This window comes from Python bivittatus, unplaced genomic scaffold, assembly GCF_059951505.1.
Source record: "Python bivittatus isolate LINGU-HERP-01145 unplaced genomic scaffold, Pbiv_v1 ctg000000_np1212, whole genome shotgun sequence".
Taxonomy (NCBI): Eukaryota; Metazoa; Chordata; class Lepidosauria; order Squamata; family Pythonidae; genus Python; species Python bivittatus.
The window spans coordinates 5,034,492-5,046,615 of NW_028277028.1; the positions used below are offsets into that span (position 1 = coordinate 5,034,492).

The 12,124-nt window shown below is 37.9% G+C and overlaps 1 protein-coding gene across 1 annotated transcript; it reads left to right on the forward strand.

The window, feature by feature from the left end:
• Window positions 1–9,088: 9,088 nt before the first annotated feature.
• LOC103060378 (interleukin-8-like) lies at window positions 9,089–11,898 on the forward strand. Its single transcript, XM_007430661.4, has 4 exons — window positions 9,089–9,209; window positions 9,929–10,064; window positions 10,444–10,527; window positions 10,944–11,898. Exons 1-4 carry the CDS (start codon window positions 9,146–9,148, stop codon window positions 10,972–10,974), a joined length of 315 nt encoding a protein of 104 aa, XP_007430723.1. The 5' UTR covers window positions 9,089–9,145; the 3' UTR covers window positions 10,975–11,898.
• The last annotated feature ends 226 nt before the right edge of the window (window positions 11,899–12,124 follow it).

A 12,124-nucleotide genomic window follows, 5' to 3' on the forward strand; every position in this document is an offset into this window, starting at 1 on the left:
CAGATCACTTTCCTCCTCGTAGATACATTCCATTACAATAGGGCCCTGGTAGCAACTGAGTAACGGGCTTGTGGCCTCCATTCCCCTTACTTCACAAAAGTGGGGTATGGCCAAAAGCTTCTCCACAGGGAAGAATGTCCTGAATAGACCAATTCAGATAGGAGGACACAGTCCTGAATTTTCATAGATGCCAAGTATAAAATAAACCATTTTGTTCAGGTAATCTTGGGAAATTACTTGGGATTGACTGCAGAGGCATAGCAAGACTAAGAAAACAATTAGCAGAAGCTCCGTAAAAATGTTACACCCAGCAGCCTCTTCTCAATTATCTATTCCAGCTGCTTAGTAATCTTTAGTAAGCACAGCACTGCATGGCCTGCCTTCCGTAATGCACTTGCCTCGAGCCAAACCTCAGACACGATCTGAACAGTGTCCATCAGCATGAAAGGAGGTGATTGCTCCCCTGGGCTGAGCTTTCAGATAGCTCAAGGCTTCTGTAAGTGGAAGGCCTGTGTGTCTCTGTAACCCAGCCTGTCTATCTTCCAGCAGAGAGGCTTGATAGCATCCTAAACATGGTGATGTTTTTATTGTACTCATTTTTTAAAAAAGAAAAGCTAAAATGTGAATAAGATATTAATCTGTATGGTACAGTGACATGAATTTTGAAACCAAGCCAGCCCCTCATTCATGTTTAGTGATTCATTAGTTAAAGCATTCTAGAAATTCCAATCCAATCTTCAGTGCTCTTAGAACTTTGTACAGCAAATTATGTTACTGGTTTTTTTTTAATCAGCAGTCTGACAGTCATCACTTTTCCTGCAAATGCAACTAATTAATTATACATGTAGCTTGATAATCTAAGAGAAAGAAAACACTGTCACACTGAAGTCCAGTCTTCTGGATGTTCTAAAAAAGGAAGTCAGGCTGCTATTGTTGAATGAAGATGTTGCAATGTTGAACAAAATGGGAGAGTCATTAATATAGCAAAGGAAAGGAAATTGTAAATAATATATGTGGTCCATGAAACTGAGGTTAGTAAGAACTCCAAAGCCACTGCCAAATTTAAATTATTATTTAGCTTTTTCATAAATCTTTACATAACTTTTATGCTCTTTATAGTATGGAAATAAATAGAAAGGAATGTTTTTAACATTATGAAGATAGCTAATTTAATATATTGGCATGATCCAAAGAATCATGTAGCTAATTCATTAAGCCCAAGGAAACAAATGTTCATTTTTCTTATACAGTGGAACCTCGGGTTACGAACGCTTCTGTTAACGAACTTTTCAGGTTACGACCAGCTCCGGCCGCAAAATTTTGCTTCGGTTTGCGAACTTCACCTCGGGGTATGAACAGGATATGCGGCCATTTTCCCTCCTGTGACACGGTCCGTGGCCATTTTTCCACCCCTGACACATGGTCCGTGGCCATTTTCTGCCCCTGACACGTGGTCCACGGCCATTTTTCCACCCCTGACATGTGGTCCGCGGCCATTTTCCGCCCCTGACACGTGGTCCGCAGCCATTTTTCCGCCCCTGACACGTGGTCTGCGGCCATTTTCCACCCCTGACACATGGTCGTAGGGAGGGGGACTCTCCCTCCAAGCAGTAGCCGCCTCCCTGTCCTCCATGCCAGAATGGATTAACGGTAATTACATTGAACCTTATGGGGAAATTTGCTTCGGGTTGCAACCAGTTCGGGTTGTGGCCAGAGTCATGGAACGAATTAAGTTCGTAAACCGAGGTTCCACTGCATGTTTCTCTAGACTAGAGAAATGTGGACTAGAACAAGGCCATAACTGATGTAACAATGTGGATGAAAAAAGTCAGGATTTTCACATAGAAAGCATGTTTTTATGTATAGGCCTTTCTACATGAGAATCCTGACTCTTTTCTTCCACAAGACTTGTTATGTTTATTTACTTCCTCTTTGCAGCCCTCGAGGAAGCCTTGGTGTTCTTGATAATCTAACAGAAATGCAGCATTTTCTTTTTATAGCATTTTATAGTTATCCTATAAAAACCACAGTAAGATGTATCCTGATGCTGGCATTAGGCTGGAGATAGAACATAATTATATTGAAAAGTGAATTGCTTGAGATGATACATGAATTTGCAATTATGGCTCACACGTATTTTTACGTAGTTTGCATACCAAAAGTATGAGAATGGTGTTACAGAATAGATCTGAGGGTAGAGCGGCTATGAATATACGCTGCATCATTGACTATGAGTTACTATCATCAATACCAGCTCCCTTCCTCATGCCGAACTTGACAGTCTTTTGCCCATTGGCTAGGCCAGGAAATGTAACTTGCCCAGATATTGCTACGTAAATATGGGACTCTCTGGGTTTGCAGAATAAAATTACTTCATCAATTCATATAGGAAAAATTTCCAAATATTCAAAAAAAAGTTTCACACATACAGTAGTGGATTTTATGGTTAGTTGTTCTATTGGAAGGGGAGAAAAATGGGGGAAGGAAAAGGAATTGACCCAGTTAACCCTCTTTCAAGCTCTTACCAAAAAGAAGTAAGGTCAGGGTGTTACAAAAGCCTCATTCCTTAAACTATAATGCAGATGGTTTCAGGAAGAATGAGGAAAAGAACTGTATAGCAATATATTGCTTTATCTATTAAATTAAAACCTGCCTGAAAGACAGGACTCAGCATCAAGGCTGACAGTTGTGAACCTCAGTTCTTCATTATATTTAGCACAATGGAGAGGCTTTGGGAGGAGAGTGTCCTCTTGTTCTTCCCCTCTCTTGAAGCCTTCTGCCTGCAGGTCCCAAGCTGTGCTCCTGTTCCAGGTTGCAACATTTTTATATGAACCCCCAAACCAATTCAGTGGTTCCACCATGATTTGATAGAACCATCGGGGGCTCTCCAAGGATGCATATCTGTAAATGTTTGCATGTTAAAGAAAAGGCATAGGTTTTCAGAACATTTTGCCTACCCATAGTCAAGGCAAGGAGGCTCTCATTCAGAAAAAGCCCTCTCACATGAGAATATAAGAATTAAACGATCGGATTTAAAAATACAATAGTTCTTGGCACCATCTTTTCCCATGAAATGACAAATAGCTTTGTAGCACCTTAAAGAGAGAGAGAAAGAGAGAATGAGTGAGAGGGAGAGAGAGAGAGAATGAGAGAGAGAAATGTCATGCAGCAAGCTGGAGTTTCAGAAGTTAGCATAAGCAGAAAGAACATATTCTGAACATACATTGCTGGCATACTGTTTCATCATATAAATCAGTATTGTCTATTGCTAGTATTCCCAGCTTGGTTCCTGCAGATATCTCTCTTGTGTTTAACAGGCTCTTTGCCACCTATTTATACATACATACGTATGTATGTATGTCAAAGGATTAAAATGAAGCTGGCATACTGCAAGCAAAGCACCAGCCTTCGCCTTTATTCCCATTTATGCCCCTGGATTTCACATAGACTCCACAGATATTTTTAGGAACAACCTCCTTGCCTTCTGGTAAATGCGTGTTTTGCAATTGGCCACATTCATTCTGTTAGCCATTGTGTGAATGGGGAAACCTTCCCCTATAGCAGCTGTTTCCTTAAAGTTCCCAACTCAAAGTGCTTTCCAAATATGTCAACTGTGCCCACTGGCCCCAAAAGAATGATCAATTGTCTATTTTTTTTTAATTATTATTTTAGGTTTGGCGTAGGAGTCTACAATTGTTTAAATACACTAAAAATAAACTTGCAGAAAATATAAATAATGATAGAACACCTACTTATGCATGGCATCTTAATTAGCAGGAATTTCATTAATACTTCCATGTTGATCAAGAATTTAAGGGATGCAATCTGATTCTGCTAGTGATCAAACAGGGATGTAAGATTTAGGAGCTCCTTTGCCTCATTTTGCTAATGTTGGCCAATGCACCTGAAATTTGAGGAAAGGCGGGCACACCCAGAATTAAAATTAAGGAGTGCCTAGTCTGAGGCTCCGAAAATTGGCACACCCTTCTATACAGGTTGTTCTTTTCCTTCTTCTGCTGGAGCCCAGAGCTAAGTCTCGGGGTCACTGATGAAACTCTGGGAAGGTTCCAGATTAGGAAAGATCTGCCTTAGGGAAGGAAGTGTTTCTTCTGATTCAGGGAGAGAAATACAGTCATTCATTATCAGCCATAGGTACCTGACAGCTTACCAAGGGACCTGGCCTTCCCCCGAAAGAGTGGGGGAGGGGGGCAGGCAAAATCTGAAAAATTCTGCAAGAAGCTGAGAACTTCAATGTGACAATAGCAGACCTATGGGTCAAGTTGAGATCTGCTGCTATGTTTGTGTAAAGTGGAATTGAGGTAATAGAAAAGGCATCCATGAATGGGTAGAGGTGAAACTTGTATGGAAGCAAAAGCTAAAAATAAGATCACCAGGAAGAAAAGCACCTGGGGCACTTTTTTTTTTTTTAAAAGACAAAGGTAGGTGTAGAGGGAGGGACAAAGCTCTGCTTCTGCTGTGATGTCACCCACCCCTTCCTCCTTCCCTTACTATATGTAGATTTAGTGGAAATCAAGTTAACTCATCCATAGCTAGGTTAATTCTTAACAAGCTGTGGAGAGGGGAAAAAAAGGTCACAACTAACAAGGGAGGAATGAGAACAAATATACCTAACTTAGACTTTGTTTCATTGGAAGAAATTGGAACTAAGGCGATCCCTTAATTACAAGGATTATCTTTTTAATGTACTTGTGACATTTTATGGAAAGGGAGGTTAAATGGGGATTTTGTCCTCAGAGAACATTTACGTTCTCGACTACTAAGCATGTGGTCTAAGGATGGAATTCAGCTTGCTATAGATTTCAGCCAGTTACTGTTCTGGAGTTCAAGCTGGGACTTAAAAGCACTTCTGGCAAATCGAAAGTAATTTAAAACTAAATTAAAAAGAGGAGAATGATAAACAAAAGCATATAACATGCCTCTTACATTATTACACATTTGCAGAACAAAACAAAATGCAAGTTATTTATGATTATATCATGAATCTGTGATATTACTTTACTTTCAGTTGTCCAAATTAAGCGCCTTTTCATTTCTTTACCACTGGATAACTGCCCAGCTAACTTCATTATAGTTTCCTCTCTTGTCATTACCTGCAGTTGTATTTCCCAGCTATACTGAATATTTCAATGGAAGGACAGACATTTAGATAGTGTTTTTTATGGATCTTCTCTCCTTCCTACCTTTCCCCCTTGTCCCATACTTTCTACAAGCCTCACCAAATCCCTTTTCTGCATTCTCTCAGTCCTGAATACTCATCCTTTACTTCCTGCACTGTTAAGCCCACTTTTTTTTACCATGAAGTGCACATTAGGACAGTGTTTCTCAACTTTGGCAACCTGAAGTCCACACATCTTCAAGCCACCAAGGTTGTGAAACACAGCATTAGGATAATGTCTCTTAATGTCAGAAACATTCTTAATTCCAAGATATAGTCATGGAAAAGCTGGGCTTTCTGGTATACCTGGGAACTTATGACAGTGACTAGCAAGAACATCTAGGAAGGCAGAAATCAAAAAAGTCAAGATGGTAGCCATGGCTGTGAAATCATGCTGCCATCTTGCCTGGGATAACAGCTAGGAAGCATCTGTGGGACAAGAAAGAGAAATCTGATTAGACATGGACTAGAAATTCTTTTAAGATATTTGTGATGAGGCTGTGGTTGCATCCCTATACCTTTCAGTGTATAGCATTGGGTCAACTTGGTTGGAGTTTAACTTTGCATTGTTCTCTGTTATATGCCATCATGGATCAAGAACTCTCAGTGGATGAAATGTTACACACATATCAGATAAATCAAACTGCTCTCATCTGTCCAGACTTCAATGCTATTTTTATCTTAGGCACTACAGATGTCGTTCCAATAATCCCCATTATTTGCATAGTTTGGATATTTTCTGTCTGAGGGTCCCAACAGGTTATTTGAAGAAATGAGGCTCTTATCACTTGATAAGATTGATCCTTTTACTTACTAGCTCACAAGCATCTGTGAGGGAAGGTCAAAAAAGGCAAGAGGATGGACACAATCAGAACCCTACCCCTTTTTTTATATGTAACATGTACAACACTTGTAAAAAAGGAGGCACAAGGCTTCAGTTGCACAATTATGACCACCATCTTGACTTCTGACCCCCCCCCCCCCCGCCAACTCTCCTGTCCTAGCTAGTTATTAAAGCACATGAGAAATGTTATCTTCTTCACTGGGAGAAATGATCATTATTCTTCTGAGAAGGCATAGCTCTTCATCATCTTGAAGGCAGCAATTGTATAATTGAACCTGAAATAATTTTTCAGGATTCTACAATTTGGCTAACTACTGATTGTTCCTCATGCTCCTTGTGGCTACAACCAGTAAGACCAGGAACTAGTCTCACACTGATTATCTTGATTCACATTCTGTGTCTGATTTTAGGACTCCAACTGATAGGTCAGGAGTGTGAAGCGGGGGGGGGGGGCACGGAGGAGAGCTCTATGTGTTCTTTTGTTGTGTACTGGGTGGGAAACAAGACAAGGAAAAAAAGAACACAGGTTAAAACAAAAATTAAATTAATTTAGTATAGATATATAGTAATTCCCCACCTCTTTAATTGTATTTCTATTATGTCACATTTTAAAACCTCAGTGGCAACCTTTGGGAATCATAATTTGTGCATTCTTGTCTAGAAGGTAAGAGGAATCCAACTTTATTGATTCTCTGCAACACCTCAGAGACATTCACAATACTATGCTTGCAAGTTTACATAGAAGAAAGTTCCACTGTTTGACTAGATTTATTCTTTAGGCAAGAGTGTTTGGAGTTACAGCTTCAGTATTCCTACCATTCTGAATTATACTGCTGGGAGTGGACATCATTTTCATATCATTCCAGTGTTTTCTTGTGGATATATCTCTGAAGATGGAGCTTGGATAATGTCAGTCTTCTCCACAACTGCTGGTTTAACAGGTACTACTACAAAGTTCCATTGTGCTACCCCCTCTACAGTTTAAGACCCAATAAAGTTGTTGAATGAAATTCTCTAGGAACGGCGGTCCTATGACATTAGTATTCAGCTCTAGGGTTTTTTTTCTTTTCCATTAGGACCAAATGTAGCAGCTGAAGTTCTGGGTGTGAACAAACAAATTACGTTTAGATTAATTAATCAAGCTCCGATAACTTCATTGTTGGATTACTACCATGTAATGTATTGTGATTGTCAGTATGGCCAGTTTCTGGCATTATAGGAGTAAGACTTTTTTGTCCTGCACTACAGGCAGCAACATGCTGTGAGCCAACATTACATAGAAAAGCTGAGGTCCAGTATGGCAGCAGAGAATAAGTGAGAAATATTTCTAATAAATTAGAGTTTCTTTTTTCCTCTTCCTCAATTTGAAAACCATGTGAAAAAACACAAACAAGAAACAAGACAAACAATAACAATATTCGACTCATAAGAAGGAAATTATTAGGAAAACAAAATGAAAGTAACAGAATCATAGGTAGAAGACAATCATAAGATTTTCTGGTAACTCATTTTGTGGTGGAGAACAGGAAATAGAATATTATGCAATATTAGTAAGGAAAAACAATACTCAAAGAATGAATTTTCATTTTTGCTGGGCATATTTGATTTATTTCCTGCTTCAAGGGCTAATTTTTAACTAAGTGTAAACACGTAAAAAGAGATGCAATGACTTTACCATGTTTTAATAACCTAATACACAAAAAGACACCTCTTATAAAATATTCATATCTGTACCAAAAATCTGTAAGTCTGCAAGTAAGGGATGTAAAAGTAAATATATATTTGTTTCTCTCATAGAAAAATATGCCCAAACAAAAAGTTAACAGAATGTTTACAAAAAATTTACAAATAAAATTGCATATCCACATATCTTAACAGAGACCTGGATATTTGCTTCATAATTTTGCTCTAAATGAAGAGGCAGTTCAGAAAACACATTTTATATTTTTATGTTTACTAAGAAGCTGTATGTTTTAATGGAACAAACCAAAGTAGAGGGAGAATTTGTGCAGAGGCATAGGGTTTCACAAGAAGACATATTGGATTTAGAATTATTTTAGATAAACGTTTTCTTCTTTCATATTTTTTAATTTGCTTTATTGCCAAATACAAAATACTGAATTTTCTCTTTGGCTGTAAATATATAGTTTCTCATATTAGCATTTCCTCCTGAAATCTTGACAGGTTTTGTGGGAGAAAGCCAAAATCTTATTTTGGCAACCAAATTATCTGCATGAATTAACTGTCAGATGACCAATAGCATAGGATCACTGCTTTGGAGCCATTTGTGCACCAGATTACTCATAATCTGACCCCTAGCAGTGTACCTTTTTTGAATTAGTAGAATTAGTTGTTAATTAATTGCATAAAGCATGAATCTGTTGAACTCTTCCAATCCATTTCTCAAGCATGTATTAACAGATCCCATCTGGATTCATGGAAAGCTAGCTTATAGAAACATGATGTCTAAGCATGCTAATATCCCATTGTAATTTTAATAGAAATCTTGGGTAAAGAAACTGGTTTATATTTTGAAATAAAGTTTAAGGAACTAGTGTCCGAACTCAGTGACACGAACTAGATAAAACTATTTCATCCGATTCTTAGAGAGTGCAGTGATAAAGGGGATGCATGGGTTAATAGTTTGCATGTCTAGAGGAGAAATATGTTCCTCCGTTAGGCAGTTTTAATTCTTATTATGTTTTGTGTTTGAAATATGGGTACAGAAGACTCAACTGATTCTGACAGCCAACCTTGTGATATAGGCTTTCCAGGTGTTCAGAAAAATGCACTGCTCTTCAGGCAATGCATTTGTTTTAGAAAATGCAAACATCATATTGATTTTAAAAAGAACCCAAAGTTAAAAGTTGCTGAAGTGCACTTTTGTAGAAGTAAGTAAACCAGTAGAAGTTGTCATCGCTGTACTCGGAAGCTGCTTTGCTTCCAGATTTCCTAATGACTCATTTTAAGATAGTGCCTTACAAGTCCTGGGAATTTCCTCTGACAAGGTCCTTCACTATATAAGTCAGAGAAACGGTGGAGTTCAGTCAAACGCAGACCTTCTTCGGCAAAACACCGTTCTGCTTTCCAGGATCCCAGCCAAGAAAGTAATTCCCTGTCTTGTCATGGACTCCAAGGCTGTAGCTGCATTTCTGGCTCTTCTCTTGGTCTCTGCAACACTGACAGAAGGTAGGTAGAGTTTGTATGAGAGGATAAAAGAGTTTTCTGTGGAACGTAAGCACTGCATTGTGCTTACTGTTGTCAGGAGGGACAATAATGGCTTATGATGCAAAAACTGTTTTGAAGCTGTTATTTAATAATTAAAACACTAAATAGATTCTCAGAGGTCTGCTGACCTCAGGTGGAAACTGTATAGAAGTGAGTTTTGTATTTTTTCTTTTTTGGTTTATCAGCTTTTTAAGTGAAACGTATTAAATACAGCTTATGCATAAATTTATTTAGGAAGACAGGTCTCTCAGAAGGTGTCATCAATAAATGGCACATCTAGATCCAAAGCGATCTACCTTTGAGCACTAGATCTTAGGAAATATTAATGGGGAATAGTTGCATTTATCATGTCTTTTTAATGATCTGGATGATTGTTACAATGAAAGTAAAAGGTTTGATTAGAGGTAGACATATAGCCTCATCCAGTAACACAATAGTTATGTAAATATTTTTTCTGCATTCTTTAAGTCAAAATGCTATTAATTTTTTACAACAGTAACAGACAAGAGAACACTGATAGGAATAATGAACTTAATGACTCTGGGGACAGTTGAGGTGATTTTTTTAATGGGACTGAATCAGACCTAATGAAAATCATTTTAAAACAAACCTTTGAAAAAGAGTTTAAAAATATATAATAAGGAAAATTTAACCATTTTGTATACCTGTTTTTTTTCTAGGAGCCTCCATGGCCCGGGTAGGGAGTGAACTTCGGTGCCAATGTGTAAGCACCCATTCTACATTCATCCCCTTTAAATTCTTTGAGAGTGTCAGGTTGATCCGAAGTGGGCCACACTGTAAGAACATTGAGGTCATGTAAGTACACTTCTGCTACTTCATATTTGGTGCTGTGTGTTGATTTAGGGCATAATCTACCGGGAGGCTCTGCTGCCCAATCGCCACTGAAACAAAGGCAGTGCTTGTGCACAGATCTTCTGGATTTTCCCACTTAAGTCAAAATACTAAGAAAATACTATGAACTGTTAGCATCAGTAGTACTAGAACGCTTTGCTCTTGCTTAAAGTTCTGTTGTTACTGTGGTCATTACAAGCCATTTTAACCAAATGCTTGATGTGATTTGAATGATTGGAGAAGCATGCCAGCCTCATAAACTAAATCAACAAACAGACAAACTGACAGATAATAACTTTCTGCAAACTCAGTGCTTGATCCTCCTGATTTTCATTCATTGCAGTGCAGTTCTTAAGAATGGCAGGCAAGTATGCTTGGAACCCACGGCCGGATGGGTGAAAGCAATCATCAAGCATTTTCTGGATAAGTAAGTGCTTATTTTCTTCTAATTTTAAGAATCTTAAGAGTACAATTTTTCTGTGTGTGCTTATTCAAAAGAAGTACCATCAAAGACAGAGCTTATTTAAGGGGAAGCAAGCATAGGATTGCAATTTCAGCTTTGTCATGACCTTGTATAAGAGAATCTCCTGGAGGATTGTGTTTTAACTGATGTCAAAACACATCAAGTTTTCACTGAATTGGCCAGAGATAAGCCTCACTGTTAGACTAATAAAGGAATGAGTCTAAAACTGGGCATACCTGGGCAGAGACCGGCATGACTCCATGTCAGTATTTTCTTCTGGAAACTTAATGAAGCGAACATGATTGTTTTTAAAGCCATATATCTCAGTATAAACAATTCTGCATTCTTTCTTATCTTTTCTTGCATTTCTTTTACTCCAGGGCTGAGACCAACTCCGAGACAGAGTCGTAAGAAAAGCTTCAGATTATCTCACTATTGGGATCCTTGAAAGAAGCTGAGCCATTTCCACCAAACCTACATTTTAAGAAGAGACTTTTATATCAAGGAATTTTGAAAATGTATTTATTGTACAACTTCAGTCAGAGAAAGTCTTTAGAAATATATGTATCATATGCATAGAAGAAATGCCCTGATGCAAAGGTGAGATAGCAAGAAAGATTTGGAAAGCAAAATGTATTGCTAAATGCAGTTCAAATGGAAGCACCGTGGTGGTTAAATAGGTTACTATGACAGTAACACAAATTGGCAATAGATCCTGTTGCCCTTGGGCACAGGGAAACCAATAGATTTGCATAAGTATGGCTGAATCAGAGCCAGCCTTAGGCTGCCTATTGTGAGAATCAGGTTAGAGTGCCAGTCTCAGGAGATCCAGGCTGAAATCCCAGTTTGGCCATGAAACTCCTGAGATGTTTTTATCTAGTCACTCTCAGCCTTTCTGCTTCATGGGATTGTTGGGAGGCTGAGGGGCAGAGAATCATGTCACCTGTGCCAAGCATTGGTGGAAAGGCCTATTATATTCACAAATGTGCATTATTTTCAGTGGTTTCTAACTTATTATTTATTAATATAAGCATATATGAAGTATTATTTATTATACTAGAAAATGTTTGTGCCTGATAAAAATTTAAAATTATAATGTTTATGTTGAGGAAACTAGGTATTTGAAAGAATGGTTATAGAATAGTTTAGAGATTTTTTAACTTAAAAACTCTTCACTGAGAAGAGGCATCTGGAAGTTTCACATTCCATAAGCACACAGATGGGAGTTTCACATTCATAAGAGAGATGGTCTTTTAAGACTTATTTATATATTTATTGAACAATTATGGAACACTGTCAAAATATTTTTGTACAACTGATGTGCAACTAATTAAATTATTTTAATGGTGAAATACTTATTTTAGTTTGGTCTTTTAAAAATATAATAATTGAAATGGTTGATGACACTTTCCTTTAATTTTTGCTTCCTGTGCTCAGAGAATTCACCAATAAGCAGGACAGAAATACAGTCTCTTTTCTTTCTCTCTCTATACAAACATGCACGTGAACACATTTTGTGATAGCATTCTGGTTTCTGTAGCAAATGAAATACCTTTGAATG

What these genes read in the sequence shown, in the direction of transcription:
- LOC103060378 (XM_007430661.4), top strand. Translation starts at nt 9,146, where the DNA reads ATGGACTCCAAGGCTGTAGCTGCATTTCTGGCTCTTCTCTTGGTCTCT. An exon ending in TGTAAGAACATTGAGGTCAT is followed by an intron (nt 10,065 to 10,443) that starts GTAAGTACACTT and finishes CATTCATTGCAG; the next exon opens with TGCAGTTCTTAAGAATGGCA. An exon ending in ATCAAGCATTTTCTGGATAA is followed by an intron (nt 10,528 to 10,943) that starts GTAAGTGCTTAT and finishes CTTTTACTCCAG; the next exon opens with GGCTGAGACCAACTCCGAGA.